We start from the raw sequence: 16,644 nt of genomic DNA on the forward strand, positions 1-16,644 counted from the left end.
TTCCTACCAACTTGCATCTGCAGATGAAGAAGTTCTTGGTTTCCCTGACAACAGCCAAGATGTCAGTGAGTTCTTACTTTATTTGCGTACCAAGTCCCAAACACTGGAAAGCTACTTAAAGAAAACATTAAACCTATCCCAGAGTGCTACCTCCTCATTCTCAAACTGAATCCAAAGTAAAAGACCATGTTAGTTACTAAGAAGCAAAGATTCTAACTGCATGGGGAATTACTTTGATTTTGGCTAACACAGCACATCAGCTTATCATACAACTTTTCTTCCTTTTTATTGCTTACTTTTCTTACCCAGATGCTTTGCCTCTCTCTTCAATTCTATGGTCTCCAGATCTGGTCAAAATTTATCTCTCAGGACCCTGAGGGTACTAACAGTCATTAATGGTCCTGAGCAACCTCACCTGGGACTTCCACCCACACCCCTGCCCAGGAGTCCCAGGTCAGCTCAGGGCCTTCAGAACCTGTCTGAGCTGGATTGTAGCTGTGCCTGTTTACAGCTCTGTCACAACTGTGCCCATGCCTGGCCATGGACCTCATCGATCCTGACCCTGATCCGTGGACTACTTCCCAGCTTGACCTCAGCCCAGTCCTGTCTCTGTGATCCTGCCTCTTGATCACTGGGCAGTATCTGATGCTGATTACTGTCAACAGACCTGTTCCTGACCTGTGGATTGACTTCTGGGCTTGGCCTCAGTCTGGCTTCATCACCACAGATCTGCCTGTGCCTCATTGCCACAAACTTGTCTGGAGATTTGGACTGTGGGCTGTGCCCAGCTGCTGGTCCTGGGCCTGCCCTGCTCCCTCCCTTGTGCCCAGCAGGATGGAGCCTGCGCTGGATTGGCCCCTGCCCTGCCAGCCTTGTCACCACACTTGGCTCCCTGTCCCATGGGGAGCAGCCGGCCCATGCTGCTTGCTGACATTAACGGGGAAATGCATCTTCTCACCTCTGGTGTGGCCCAAAGCCAGGGCAATTAGGAAAGCTGAGTTGGGCTGTGCTGGCTTTGTACCGTTTCCGCATGCCAGGAGGGCTGTCAGTCTCTTATTTAACATTGCAAACCAGCCTCAGGATGTCACACCCACAGTTTTTCAAAACGTGAAGTTTTTGAGGAAAACGTTTTCTGTGGTGACTCCCTTGACTATTGCCGACAGACAGGTAAAGCAAGGAAGCAGGAAATCCATGATTATGATACAGAGGTCTTGTTCAGTTAAAAGCCCCTGCCCAGTAAATGCTAAAAACTAGTATCTGTTGTTCTGCATTTATCATACCTCAGAGTTTTGCTTCTTAATGGCATACTCACCACTTGGAGGAGACTCACTGACAGAACACTTGTTAAGTCAGCTAAATTAGTGCAGGGAAGATCATGCCATAGTCATACAATGACTTGAAACATCCTTTAAGGTTACTGAAACCTGATTTATGCTCCGTTATAAACAAAAACAAAACCCCCAAAAACCTAATGAATTTGAATTTCTAGCACATCTACAAGGGTTTTCCTCCACTACACATGACGAATACAAATGTGGATTTAAATAGAGGCTAACAATCTTTAGGGAACTTCTTTTGATTTGGGCATTTCCATGTCACCTACAAAGAAAATAATTTCAAGCTAAGATAATGATCCATGAAGGAGAAAGAAAGGTGAGGTAGCAGAAAATCCCATCTCTAGTATCGTGCGCTGTTTTCCTGGCAAAATTGCTTGGACTTAAAGAGATATTTGGAAAATAATGCTGTGGGAATGTGCTACTAATAAATTCACTATTTTGCTTACTCATTAAAACAGAATGAGTGGGAAAATATAGAGAGCAAGCACATTCAAGCTCCTCAAGAAAATAAAAATTGTAGACTTAATTTTAGGTCTTTGAAACTCAACTTTTTTCTTTTAAAATAATATTGAATTTCTCAACCGTTAAGTTTGCAGAAGTACATTATAAACACAGCTGACTACAAATTGCTTTTGAACAAAAGGCAAATAGTTTGGGTTTGCTCAAAAATGAATTTTAATTATTATACTTCTAAAACAAAATCACACATGATTAAATGCTTATTTAGTTGATCAGAATAACAACAGCTGATATTTACTAAATGAAAAATATTACTGTTATTACTGTTTCCTTTTTTAAAGTTTTGGAGCCATGTGCAAAAGCTATTCCAAATACAAAAATGGTAAAAGGAAGAATATGTCCTCTGAAAACAAATTCCAGTTGGAAGCAGATGTCAAGTCCTATCACATATAAACGAAGGCATAAATTATGTCTCTAGGACATTTGTAAAGATTAAATTGTAGAGATTGAAAACATCTGATGCTGAAATATTTAGTGGTGGTAGTACTCAACATATCTGTTGGATATGTAATATGCCTATCTCTTGTTTTTAAAAAAGATAAAATCTTCCATCATTATGTATATATAAATGGTTGTATATACAGTCTGTACACGTCTGCATATGTGTGCTTATATACATACACACATACTGTATATATAAACTAAATTCACCATTTTTGCAGACTTTAATCAAACATTCCATTATAAGCAGGCTGCAAATCACTTCAGCAGGCTCAATATCTGTTAGTTCATGTCAGGGATTATTTATTAGGCATCTGCTTTCTTCCAAAATGGAAATCTCACATAAGGAACAGCCAAAGATTGGTTGCAACTAGTTTGTTCCAGTTCCACAGCAGATGTCAGTTGGGGGGTAAGGGAGGAGAGAGAATGCATGGAGTCTTCTAATATAATTTTCTCTGCTCGTATTGCAACATGAGCCTAAGTGTGAGCTCTGAATTATACCAGTCAAGATCTGTAGTGGAACGAGGCAAGGCTGAGAAGAAGAATGAAAGTTAGCTGAGCAAACATTTATAAGAGATATGCATTATAAAGTATTGATTTCATAGCCTTAGCCAGAAAGTTAAGCAATATGCACTTCAAATGTTCATTTTGGCTGAATAGTCAACTATTATACACAAGAGAATTAACTAGATATATTTTTTGTTTAATAACTTGTTAAATACATTTTTTTAAAAGACTAGCAAAATTTCACATGGGCGTGTTCTATTTATTGCAAATAAACTTTGAAAAGCATTTACTAGAAAAATCTGCCTAATGTCAACTTGATATATAAGCCAAAGAAAGAAAACCACACTACAAAAATATAAGGAAATTACTACATCTGTGACACTTATATGATGCAGAGCAAATGGTTATTAATAACGAGTGCCTAGAAGTTTGTGGCCTAAATAAGAAGTCCGATTGCCAAAAAAAGCTGCCTTTCCATTCCATAATCTTAGATCATTCCCAGACCACTATATCCGTAGTGTGCAAAAAAAGACATAAGGATCCTATTAGTAAGAGAGCTTATGATATTGTAACTGAATGCTGTCCCATAATTCATGCCTGAAAGCCATGAACTGGCAGTCCAAAGGCAATCAAACTATTGATGCCTCTCATCTTGTAAGTGTTTAACTTTGCAGCCTAAATAAAATTTATCTAATTTGGTTTCCCTGTTTCTGTGGTTCCTTGCTTTCTAAAAGCACACGAACTTTTGTGGTCTTCTTTCTCTCCAAAATGTCATTATGTCGCACCATATGGACACCATGACAGTTCATGAGCATGCATAAAACCTCAAGGTGAACTTCTTCAGATCCCTGCTATTTTAGCTGGGCTTATAGCAATAGCAGGTGATCACCTATGTGTGTGAAGCATATGATGAGAAAGCACACTTTCCAGTGGGTTTCCCAGTTAGTCTTTACTTAAAGCCTGGAATGATCCAGCATGAGGCTGTCTACATCCCAGACACTGAAAGAAAGGTCACTCATTAAAGTTTATCCTCTCAGAGTTCATTCCCTCCTAATTCCTCTCTATCTCAAACTTCTCTCTTCACTGTCACTGCTTGTCCTACACTTACTCTTCTTTTCTGCTCAGTCTCACACTCAGCTCCTGCTACCCCAGTCCTTACATCCTTCTTCAGCTATTTGTCTCTGTGTGCAAGCCAGTCTCCCTCATCTGTCATATCCTGTCTCACCTGCCTTCTCTTCCTTCCAATCTACTCCCATATACATCTCCCTTTCTCCTCCACCAGTCTTTCATGCTCAGACAACTCAGGCAGCCTCTATTTTCCAGTTTCAGTTTCACACAAAAACAATCTTCAAGTGTCTTTTCTAATCTTTTTGTCCGAAAAGGTCCAGCTCCAGTTCCCTAAATGAAACATGTCAGATCCCTTTCTTCTATCCCTCTCCACAGTGCCATCCTCACTGTCGCCAATCCCGTAGTCCCTCCATGTTGGAGCTTCCTTATTCTGCAAGTTCTCTAGCACATAAGTGTTCCACTAGCTGCCAGTGCTATCACCTCCAGGAACCTTTACCAATCATTTCACTCACTCAGTTTGCTCCCCTTCCAGTACGACCCACTCATAATTCCAATTGTCAGCCATGGCTATTCCACCCACTAACAAGAAGAGTCCCTGTCTCACTCAACTTCTTCATTTTATCCGTTTCGCATTAGAAATAGATGTTTGTTGGGGTTTTTTTTCTACTGCACAGATGTAAAAAGGAATCTGATCAAGGGAAGTACTTTTGACTCATCACAGCTTCCTACTGAAGTCTGATTATTCACTGAGATGGGATGTATGAAAGACTCATGCACTAAAAATGCAGATATGATTCAGTTTGAGACAGACAGAGTCTGCAAAAAATTCATCCAAATGGTAAATATTAAGTATGTTTTCAAACAATCAAAACCAGAAGGTCTTCCACTAGGAAGTGGAAGGCACACTTCATGTAGGAGGTGCCAACAGTTTCACCAATAATACATTTTTCTATAACTTGTACAAAGCAACATAAAAATAAGTGAAGTTTAGATCAAACATACGTTTTTGTACTTATCAGCTTGTTTAGGAAAACAAACACAAGCCCAAAGGAGTCTTACCCAAAAGCTCTTTGAGGCAGACACGTCAGTTTGTCTTCTTTAACGCACCGAAGAATAAAAATTGCATATGTAAATACAAGCTCCTTTGAGTTACAAAATTTTTATTACATGAAAAATGTATTGTTAAGCCAAGCGCATATTTAAAATACTACTTAAAGGGCAACAGAAATCTTCTATTTCAAGGAGATGTGGATAGAGCTAGAACTTGGATAATACTGAAATAGGCAGAGTTATCTTACTCGCTGCAAATCCTCAGTCTCTTTGAAAAAACAGTGAAGACATTTATACTCCATTTGTACATCTCTTTTCCCTTCCTAAGTAGCTCTCATAAGATTTTAGAGTACAATATGCATAGACAATAGCCTTTCTCTTCTACACGACTTACTGTAGACAAGTAAAGGTCTCTTCTGCTACTAAAATCTAACAAGACAGTCTAACTAGTAACTGCTGGAGACAAACCAGAAAGAAATATTATTAATGCCTAGTCAAGGACAATTAACACAAGAGCTAAATTTTCAAAGTGCTGTAAATAATACGTGCAAAGTACATTTTACCACAAACCAAGTGAATAGTCAAAACCATGTATTACTTATTCCTGTAATACACACAATTCTCTACAGATGCTCCGTGTCAGCTAGTCTGCAAATCTGAAGAGTATACAAAATGCTTATGTTACCTGCAGTATTCACAATTCTCTTTGCTTGAATTATTCCAAGTGGAGTTTCAACTTCCCACATCCCATCTGATCGGGAGTTCAGATTAGTGACTTGGACAGGGTAACTTAATTGGGCACCGTACTTTCTGGCTCCTGCAGCCAAGGCCATAGTGAGAGAATAGGGATCAATATGACCATCTCCAGGGTTATACAGGCCAGCCAAAACCTAAGTGGAGGTAAAATCCCACAAAATTAAATAAATGAAAATTTATCAAAATTAACTATTTTATTTTAAAACCACTTTATTTATTGAACACAATAAACCTTAAGGAGTCAAATCAAAACAAATTTTCAAAACATATAATAATACCAGTTCTTCAGCTAGACGGCTTAACAGTGGTGTAAGGAAGTAAAATTGCTTAGTTCTGCTGTGCAAAGGCTACAATGCTTTAATATTATAATATTATTTGTATTATAATTAATAGTATGCCTACTAACATACAGTATGCACTAAAATGCATGTGAGTCTGATTTTAATTTATAATGCATCTGTTTTTTCACTGGAAAACAAGAATTTGTTGTACAATTTGTATAAACAGACCATTAGTCTACATATCTGATAAACTGACATTTAATTGCAATGGAAGTAATTTTTCATAAAATTAGGTTCTTTACCATGTCCATGTTCAATAAGGGAAATAGCTCTTGCACTTTCTCAGGTGTGATTAAGTACTGCTTTGTTGGGTGCCAACCCGCACGAGTCATTTGGTATTTGAATTCATCTACCCTGGTGGGGGTTGAAGCAATTCTGATGCTGCCAGGCTGATGAAACCCCACGGCCTAAAACAAAGAGCAAAAGTTAGTTACTGAAAGAACCTTCATGTATTTCCATAAATGCTTGTTCCTATGCTATGGGAAACCCACAGGAATTTTGGCACTAACATCACTGAAAAGAGACCCAAATAAGTTAGTTGCCCTTGATGGAGTTGGACTTACATGTAAAATCCTAGAGAAAACATTTTTTTTAAAGTTGTCTAATTAATGTCCTAGTTTAATATATATTATCTTCAAAACGGTTGTAAAAAGCTTTTATTGCATGTCATTATACTATTATTTTTATTAAGATCTGATAAATGTCTGGATTTATGCACTCATGCACTTCCAAAAATAGGATCAGATAGATCTCAAAACCAAATATATAATAGTTTATATTAAAGTCTATCACCTTCATAATTTTCTGCTGAGATGCTGCAGAATAAATTCAACTGACTAAACACCTTTATTGATACAACGGATAACCACCTGCCTTTTTTTCGTCTTTTTAATAAGTAGAAATCCCTGTATAGCTGGACACTGAATGCTCACTTTCTGGTACTGTGTTACCTCACAGGACATTAATATGGCTGAATAACTATTTTAGTAGAACTCACAACAATAATCTGCTGTAATACCTTATCTAGCTGAGCAGTAGAATTAAGAAAAAAACATTTTATTAAAATTAACAAGTTTGTAGACTAGTAAAGTGAGGGTCATGCAATTTCTGCTGCTGTCTGAAGCAAGTATTGGTTTAGTAAATTAAAACTATATGGCTGAATGATGCCAGATAAAAAGATGACTCTTGTGTCTCTCTGCGTATCCATTCCTTAAGTCACTAAATAAAAACACATCTCTGAAAGGGATGGGAAGAATTGCAGAAATCTTCTCAAGTACATACAGCATCATATCATATGAATTTTTAAGTGGACATGTTTAAAGCAGGAATGTATAATAATCAATCCATTCATTCCAGATTCTTGATGCTATTTTAACTCCTATACCAAGATAAAGTTTCAGACTCTGTCTACTGAGCTTCTGAGGTGTTTAATGAAAACCATTTTCTTAAAGTTTAGAGGAACCTGGGAAACCATCTAAAATACTTAGTGACTAAGCACCAGACTATATGCAGGCAGAAGAATACATTTCAATAAAATTAGAGTTTTATGATAGTCATGAACATATGCACACACACAATCAATCTGTTAACTCCAAAAGTTTTTGTGAAACTATTCATAAGGTTAACATTGATCTGAATAAAAAATTAAAAAGTTAAGGAGATTACCTGTCCAGTCATCTCTTCCAGCTTTTCATAGAGCTTGATGCTGTAAGAATGGATTTTCTTCAGGTTTATTCCAGGATGAAAGTAGGTAGTTAAACCAGCCTCAAATAAGAAATAGGAACAAATACAGATATGATTTAAAAAATGTAATATTTTCTTTCCTTCCTTCCAACTGTCATTCAAAAACAAACTGTCAAGATACTGTAAAGAAAAGGAACACATGGACAGAGCCAACTGCTACAAAAATAAAAATAAAATCCTTTCCCTACTTATGGTATTCATGTTCTCCACACACATGTTTTCCACCTGTCTTTTCTCATCAGATTTGTCAACCCATGACACTGTTGCAGTTGTTCCCTCCTATGGTTTTATTGCTTCCTTAAATTATTCAGTTGGCTGTTTTGAATCTTTTGGAAGAGACACACAACTCTGTTCCTGATCAACTAAATCAACTGATTGTCCTACTAAATGTCCTGTAGTAGGATATTTTCCTTCTTGCAAATGGACATGGAAGAGAAACCAAACATTCACAAAGACCAGATCATAACAGAAGTTATTTTCTTGGGGTGTGAACAGCAGGGCAGTGGAATTCAACATTCTTCTCTTCTCAACAGTTGTCTCATGTGGCAGTTGAAGAGCAATTGCTGCATTTCACAAGTAGCTTAAGAAATTACTATAATATATGCAGTTTGCACATCATTTTACAAGGTCTGTCTTTAGAAAACTGCCAGGCCCTTTTGGGTTCATGCAAAGGTAAAATCCAGAGGGTACTACAGTCTCTTCTTTCTTTAAGGAAACTATTCACCTCCCTACAATAGAAACATCTACATCAACCTAATGACATTTTTAACAGCAGACATTTAGCACTTAAAAAAAAGCAGTTAAAATGTTACTGAAGTTAAGTGCATGTCTTTGTATCTCCTGAATTTGACACCTCATTAAAACCCTTCTTCCAAATGAGACAACAAAAATGCAAAATTACCTTAGGTTTTCAAGCTAGGTAATTACACTGATTTAAAGACTTCATTAATATAGTGCATATTTTGCTACTAAAATAGAGCTTACTCATAGTTGAAGGCTTCTTCTATTAAGGGAGCTAGAGACCAGAGTCCACCTTTGAGTTCACTGCCATTCTCAAAATAGCAGGAAATCTAAAGGTGAAAAGTAACACATATGGTAGAGTTTTGATAGTTTCCTTCTGAGTTGCCCATTATGCACAGACACTATTATTGACTTTAGCTTGTCAAGTCTGTTCTGGGCTACATATTTTAAGGCTTTAACATTTAAAGCTATGGAATAACTGTACATATGAATAACAAACACAAGACTTAGTGGTCTTTAAAGATACATTTTAATTCAAACTGATTTAATTATGCTAAGAACCTATTAAATGTTACACTTCTCTATAATGAACGTCAACATATATTTCATGAATTAGACCACACATCCTCATTTTTTTAAACCATAGCCTCTTCTCACCCATCGTTCTTGGTGCAGTTTCACATTTAAGACCCAGTCTTTTTCTTCAGAAACAACCAGCTTCAAATTGCTCTTAGCAAGTGGCTTACATACAGGTACCATGTCCCTCAAAAAATATAAATCATACTCACTGCTCAAGATGACAAGTACTCAGGATCTTCAGAGCAAGAGTATGACAAGTGTCTGGCATTACTAAATATATGTCTTTATGCTAACCACAGTGTTAAAAGTTTTTCCAAACTTTCTTTACAAGGATTTTATCTTTCCGATATCTTCAAGTTTATATATGATATCATAATGTACCACATGAGTGACATGCCAAAATAAACCAATGGAAAAATGTGCAAAATTAATCATCTATCAGTATTATATTTTTCAGTTATGCCTGTGTTTTATTCATAAATTTGGATCTAGTTCCTAAGTATGTTTGGTATTTTTCATTACCTCAACAATCTGAGTTTATAAAGTGAAGACAAAAATCTGTAGGAGGAAGAAAAATCTACTAAGGGTCACATTAAGCATAAAGCAGACACAGTGAGTTCTGGAAGTCCCTAGGCTAGATTAATAGTCTGGAAAAACATCACTTGTCCTTTTCTTATTATTAGATGAGATCATCATCATACTGGACACTGTTGGAGACTAGATATTTGACTAAATGCATTTTTTATCTCATTCTCTACATGTGGGTTTTAATTGTTCTGAAAATATTTATTGTAATGACATCAGACTAAAACCCAGGGCTGTTTCACTGCAGAATTTTTAATTAAAACTTTCTTGTTTCTTAGAAAATAGGTCCTAAGGGCCTTTTTTCTATGTATACAGAATAAAGAAATAAATTAGGCATTTACATGTTTACATTTCTTTAGCCACTTACAATAACCTATAAGTAATTAATTAACTTGTACCTGCAAATTTTGTCATCTCTTATTATTTTTACCATCTTCTTTTATTTATGCAAACATTTTCTTGTCTTTTGCTGTTTTTCCAAAGGTAATACATTTTCCAGATGTAGGGAAATTCCATTTTAGTGGTCACTGTTAATAAAGTCATTTTGAACTAAATGAACTACAAATCACTTGCAAGTTAGCTATAAACTCATATAAATTCAAGAGCATGTAGTGGCAGGAATTAAGTCTAAACCTCTCTCTGACATTTAAGTGAATAAAAGAATATTAAACACATTTGATGCCTTTTGGCTTCAGATCATGAACGTTTCTATTTCAGGAGTACAGCTGGGAGACAACTACAACCTGACTGGACTATACAAAAATGAAGATCATAGAATCATAAAGTAATTATAATAAAATGAACAGACTGAATGGGACTTCAGGAGGTCTCTATCCAACCTCGTACTCAAAGCAGTGTCAGCTATGAGATCAGACCAGGTTGCCCAAGATTTTCTGCAGTCTGGTATTTAAAATCTCCAAGGACAGAGACTGCACTACTTCCCTGGCCAAGTATGGGACTTTGAATTTGTCCTTGTTAGATTTCATAAAGTGCCTGTCCTTCCATCTCTCAAGCATATCTAGGTTGCTCAGCATGGCAGCCATGCCCCTGAGTACATTGACTGGTCCCCTGAGTTTGGTGTCAACTGCAATCTTGACAACCACCTACTTTGTCACCTACTCCAGATCATTGCTAAAGGTATTAAACAGGCTGGGCTCCAGGACAGACCTCTGCGACACTGCACTTGTTTCTGGCCTTTGGGCAGAGTACGACCCATTAACCACTGCCCTCTGAGTCCAACCATCCAAACAGTCCTTTAACTGTCTAGTTGGCCAGCCATATAGAACACAACATCTTTAGTTGAATACAAGAATATTGTAGGAGACAGTGTCTAAAGTCTTGCTAAAATCCAGGTAAGTGACATCAACTGCTTTCCCCTTGTCTACAGATTCAGTCATACTATCAAAGAAGGCAGTTGGGTTTGGTGAGACATGATTTATGGCAAAATCTATGCTGACTGTTCCCAGTCACCTTTTTTCTCCTTTATGGGCCCAGAAATGTGTTTGGAAACTCGCTCCGTGACTTTCCCAAGAACCAAAGTATGGCTAGCTGGCCTATAGCTCCCTTGCTTGCCCCTTTGGCTCTTTTTAAAGATGCATACGTATGCCCTTCTCCAAATGCTGGGCATCTCCTCCCATCTCCATGGTCTTTCAAAAGGTGATACATCTGCAGCCTTGCCATGCCTTCAGCAGCATTCTTACATGCAGCACATCTGGTCCAACATATGTGCATGAGTCAAATTCTCCCAGTAATCCCTGTCTTAATTCTCATCTGCTGCTGGTAGTTCCTCTTCTCCTTGAACCCTGCTCAGAGCACAGAGGCCTGAGAAACCTTGTCAGTGAAAACTGAGGCAAAGAAGGCTTCAAAAATAAAAAAATTTCTTTTATTTAAATTAAAACAGCAGAAAGTGTGCACTTTTTTTATTGTCAGTACTAGGACGATATAAGTAACAGAGCAAATGCTGCTCATTTTTATACCTATCTAACCATGACAAAGTAGTAGTTATTGTATGTGTGTAAATTAGGTCAGAATAAGAAGAATACTTCAGCTTTATCAGTGTACACTGTGACTAAATTACCCACCTCATTGAGCAGCAGTCCTGCATTTTCCTCGTTCAGCCTTTTACTACTAACGCAGCAGTAGAAGCTCTGCTTGCTGCCTTTAACATTCCTCACAAGTCTTAATTCTAGTTGAGCATTGGCTTTCCTAACACCCCTTTTACATGCCCAGGCAATTTTTCTAAATTAACCATTCATAGCGTTTTCCTGCTTCCATCTATTGTACACTGCCGTTTTGCTCCAGAACTCAGTCATGAGCTTCCTGTCTGGCCCAGCTGGCCTTCCAATGTGTCCGCTTGTTTTCCTGAGTTTCAGGGTGGACCATTCTTGTATTTGAAAGAGATTTGCTCTAGGTTTTGCTTTATTTTTTTAAAAACAGAGATTTTGTTATTGTAGGTGAACATGATCTGGGAAAATAATTTTAGGAATGGCCACTTTGCTATGAGAATTGACAAAGCAATTTTAAGGCATTTTAATGGTTGAATTGTTTCTTCGTTGAAATGTTCATGTGTCGGTTTTGTTCTATTCCAATCTCTTTCAGATTTTAAACTAACTCCATTTATTAAATTAGAGTTCCAGGAGGAAAATGGCATTAACACTGTTATCATGTACACTCTCTCTTCTTGTAAGTTTGACCAAGTTGTAACAAGTTTTTATCTGTCTTGTGTTGTGCTTTATTAACTGTCAGCAGCAAAATCAGTTGCATGTTTCAAGAAAAAGTATCACATAACAGAATGACACCTTAAACATTTTCTTAGAAAACATCTTTCAAAAAAGTAAAACCATAAAAAATCTGTTTTCTGAATGAGTTATATTAATACATCTCTTGCTCAGTCCCTAGGGCTTCCGCAAGATAGCAAATGATCTGACCTGCAGAACAGTACAACTTCAAGAGTTCTTAAAGCCTAAAACGTGACCTAATTTACACACATGCAATAACCACTACTTCATCGTGGTTAGATAGGTATAATAATGAGCAGCACTTGCTCTGTTATTTATATCTTCATATTACTGACAATATTAAAAAGTGCACACTTTCTGCTGTTCTAATTTAAATAAAATGAAAGTCAGCCAAATTTATCTCAGACCCAAGAAGTGGAAGAAAGTTTTGGCAGCAACACTAGCAGGAATATGATCTATATGAAACATGACTCTGAGCTCTGGCAGGACTTACTGGACAGTGAAAGAGGGAAAATGTGGTATAGTACAGCAGCATCTGAACCAGAATTAGAACATTTGTTGCTGCAGGCTATATACTATTTGCGATTTCACGTGCTAACTATATGTGTAATTTTCATGTGTATCTAATATTGTGTCGCTGTGCTGAAACAACTGATAAATGCACAGTACATAGCATAGGAAAGAACTCACGGTCACAGTTTTGATCTTTCTCATCATCTGAAACATCAGCTTTTTCATCTTCAGACACAGCACTCTGAGTTGAATGAAAAGAGACAGTATACTTGTAGTTTACCTAGTAGTTATTCATTTTTAACCTGTCCCATAACTATGTGTCTTGCTGTATTAATCACACCAAGTTCTGCTGCAGAAGGTGTCACAAAGCAGCTCTCTCAATAGCCCAGTGCAGGCATTTTCTCTGCTGCTCTCTAGGGCTCTCTCCACTTTCAAAACACAGCCACTCACTCAGTGCTCCATCACTGCATTCACTAAGAAGTGGGGGCAAAAACAATGAAGGAGAGGTTGCTTTTACATAGTTGTGAGCAATACTCTGGAGTGAGCAAGTGTAAAAACAAGAACAAAGTAAACGTTTAGTAACAACCGCCCATTCAGGATTTTGTTTTCTTGTTCGATGAGGGGGTTTTTATTCTGATTTACACACATACTGTTCTGTGTATCCATTGGGTAAAGAGAAATCAGTCTGAGCCTCACTCATACACTTAAGTCACAGTAATTCTTTGAGCATTTCATAGATATGATTGAATACACAAGAGGCATGATCGGACATTATACAAGATGTTGCTCTGTTCACTGAACTGCATCAGCTGTGGTATCATTCTTTCAAAAAGACATAATTACTGAATTTTGTTTTTCTTTTTCTGTTTTCTTTTGCTTTGTTTGTTGAAAAGTGTAAACCAACTTATACATTTCAAGCAGTGATTTTTCTAAATTTCATTTTTTACTATTGTTCTTTCATAAAGCCCAGTACACACAAAACACGATGCACTAAGATGAAGTATTTCAAACTTCAGACTTCATCCCCTGGGAGAAGTATGAAAATACAAATCAAATACAATCCACATCATCCTCTTCAATTTGTTCCTGAAAGGCACTTAGATACTACCATTACAAGTTTTGCATAAATGGTCTATTGTATTAATAGAGTAGCTCTAGAGAGAGCAAACTGCTGGTTTTTTACTCTTTTGTATTGCTACACACAGTGGTAACATTCTCCTAATTTCAGCTAAGTGTAGCTGGAAATGAATGGGAAAAGTATCTATTATTGTGGCACGCTTTGTTTCATTTCATTACACTACCTGCTCCAGAAATTGACATAGAAAATATGTAGTTACATACATACATGTTGTGCAGTACATCCATGTGATTAGCATTATTATAGGATATGTCCTCACCCGGACATTATTACATGTATATATTTTTAATTATTTTCCTTAGACTACAGACAAATATTAAGCCTTAAAAAACCCCACATTGTACAGTTGTTAGTTTTGCTCCTCAAGGTTTTGTGTAATGTCAGCAGTGAAAGAAAGAAAGCTCTTGTGTCTAATAAGAATCAGTTTCTGGGACACTGATGTTATCTGATAATTGAACACTGATGCTGCTTCTTGATCATATCTTTTTCAGGATGGCACATATATAAAAAACAATCACATATACAATAATGCCAGATTTCACATTTCTGGTTTATGCATGCAGGTGCAATCACTTCCCATGATGAAGTCTGCAGTGTAAACTAGATTACCTTAGAAATAACACCTTAAATTTTAGAAGTCCAAGTTAAACGAAAGTTTAAAGTCTAAATTCAGTTAACAGCCAAAAATGTATAAAAATACTAACAGTTACCTTCCAGGAATTTCAAAATACTGTACTTGTCCCAATTTTTACAAATAGGAGAAGTGCGCTATGGATAACTGAACCAACTTTTCAAAACTCATACAGCTAGTCTATACAGAACTCAGTGCTAAAGTTATCTATAAAATAACCAAGATATTTACTATCTCTGGAACACCAGGGAATATAAAGGTAATGAAACTTCCACCACCTTTAGATGCACAAACCACTGTTGATCTGAGACATTAACAAAACGTTTCTTACTGCATGCCAAGTAGATCCTGCAGTGAGCTCAGATTTTTCCAGCAGAACAACATCCTTCATGCCAGCCTTAGCCAAGTGATAGGCTAGACTCACGCCAACACAACCACCTCCGATGATCACTGTGTCTGCTCTATCTTTCCCCAAGGAAGGAGATGGAGCTTCTTTCCTGGGTAAAAACCAAACAAACAAAAAACCCAAATACAGACAGTTACAAAAATATAACTGCACTTTAGTCCATGTCTTGTGTGCACAGCTCCTATCGTAATATAACTTGGTGCCTGCTTGGGAGTCTAGACACACCTGAGTTAAAACCTAACCTGTTCACTCTTATCTTCTTTTAAAGTAAATTCTCTTAAAGGGTCATATACATAAACAGTAGTAATACAGAAAACAAGGCAAGTTTGCTTCCACTCACAATTTTGAATCTTTGTTCTTTGTGCAATGCACCCTTACACATAGGTCCCATTTCTCAATGAAATGACAGTGTCAAAACCTGACTTTTCAAAAGTGCTATAGCACAGGCAACACAAAGTCTTCAAAAAATGTCTGCTTAGTAAAGCTCCTTAAGAAATTTCCAAAGGCAACATCAGCAGACTCCCTCAGTGTTTGCATTCATAAACAATGAAACTTAATGTTTATTTTCATGTTCTGTGCATTTTGGCACCTTTGACTTTGCTGAAGTCAAAACATTACAGAAAAAGGTTTTTCTCAATGGCTCCCACATGCTACTACACCACACTGCATTTTCACAACCACTTGAAGCCATCACAAACTAGAACTGCTGCCATAGGCAGCAGCATTCTCCTCCATCTCATCTGATCCTCCTCTCTACTGCCCCATCCACAGACAGCCAAGCAGCAAGCCAGGTCATGAAATTTATCCACATTTTTAAAAAGCCATTTTTTTTGGATGTGAGACGAAGCGGTACCTCTTAGTACAGTAGCAGTACAGACTACTGTGAAACCACAGTATCTCTCCCTTCTGGACAGTTAATCAGTACCGAATTTTATCTCCCCCCACTCCTTCTACATTTGCTTTTGCAACTACTCTGGCAAGAAGCTTTCTAATGTGTAACTAGTCTTCCACCCATCCTCCCCTCAGAAATCAAAGCTGTCAGCTGTATGTATTGTGAATGGAGATCTTACAAAATAATATGACATTTTAAACACAAATGCAGGAGGCATATGTACCATGCTTGTTCACTATGTGGCAATGAATGAAAACCAAAACAAATAGGAGCAGTGGACACCACAGGCTTTCCATATTTGGTGCACCACACACTTGAATGTGTTCTTTTTGAGATTACATATTAATTTTTGCAAGTTAACAGTGAGCTGTTTAACAGCCAGATACACCAGCTCCTCTGCTGAATTTTGAGGCACGTGGTAACTAAGGTCAAGTGTGGAGGGTCTTCTCGTGATTCTTTCATGCTCTGGATTTGAGGTTTCCTCACCTTTCAGTTCTTTCCAAAACTTTTCTTTCAAACCCAGGAACCTGGTGAGAATTCGGGGGGCACCCTCCCTGCGAACCACACGGTTCAAGACAGATGTTTGCTTGTGCCAGTTAAAACCGACCAGTTCACACTCGTCCATATGGCCCTGAAGACAAGAGTACGGGTCTTCCTAT

General features: G+C 37.4%; 1 protein-coding gene across 1 annotated transcript in view; it reads right to left on the reverse strand.

Moving 5' to 3' along the window:
* The window catches only part of DMGDH (dimethylglycine dehydrogenase), a 42,996-nt gene that overhangs the window by 25,659 nt on the left and 693 nt on the right, over positions 1–16,644 (reverse strand). Inside the window, exons 2-5 of the mRNA XM_065655862.1 lie at positions 15,019–15,184; positions 7,685–7,783; positions 6,262–6,426; positions 5,608–5,812 (exon numbers count right to left, since the gene is read on the reverse strand). Coding sequence (XP_065511934.1) covers positions 5,608–5,812; positions 6,262–6,426; positions 7,685–7,783; positions 15,019–15,184 — 635 coding nt within the window. The remainder of the gene's footprint in view (positions 1–5,607; positions 5,813–6,261; positions 6,427–7,684; positions 7,784–15,018; positions 15,185–16,644) is intronic.

This window comes from Caloenas nicobarica, chromosome Z (assembly GCF_036013445.1).
Source record: "Caloenas nicobarica isolate bCalNic1 chromosome Z, bCalNic1.hap1, whole genome shotgun sequence".
Lineage (NCBI taxonomy): Eukaryota > Metazoa > Chordata > Aves > Columbiformes > Columbidae > Caloenas > Caloenas nicobarica.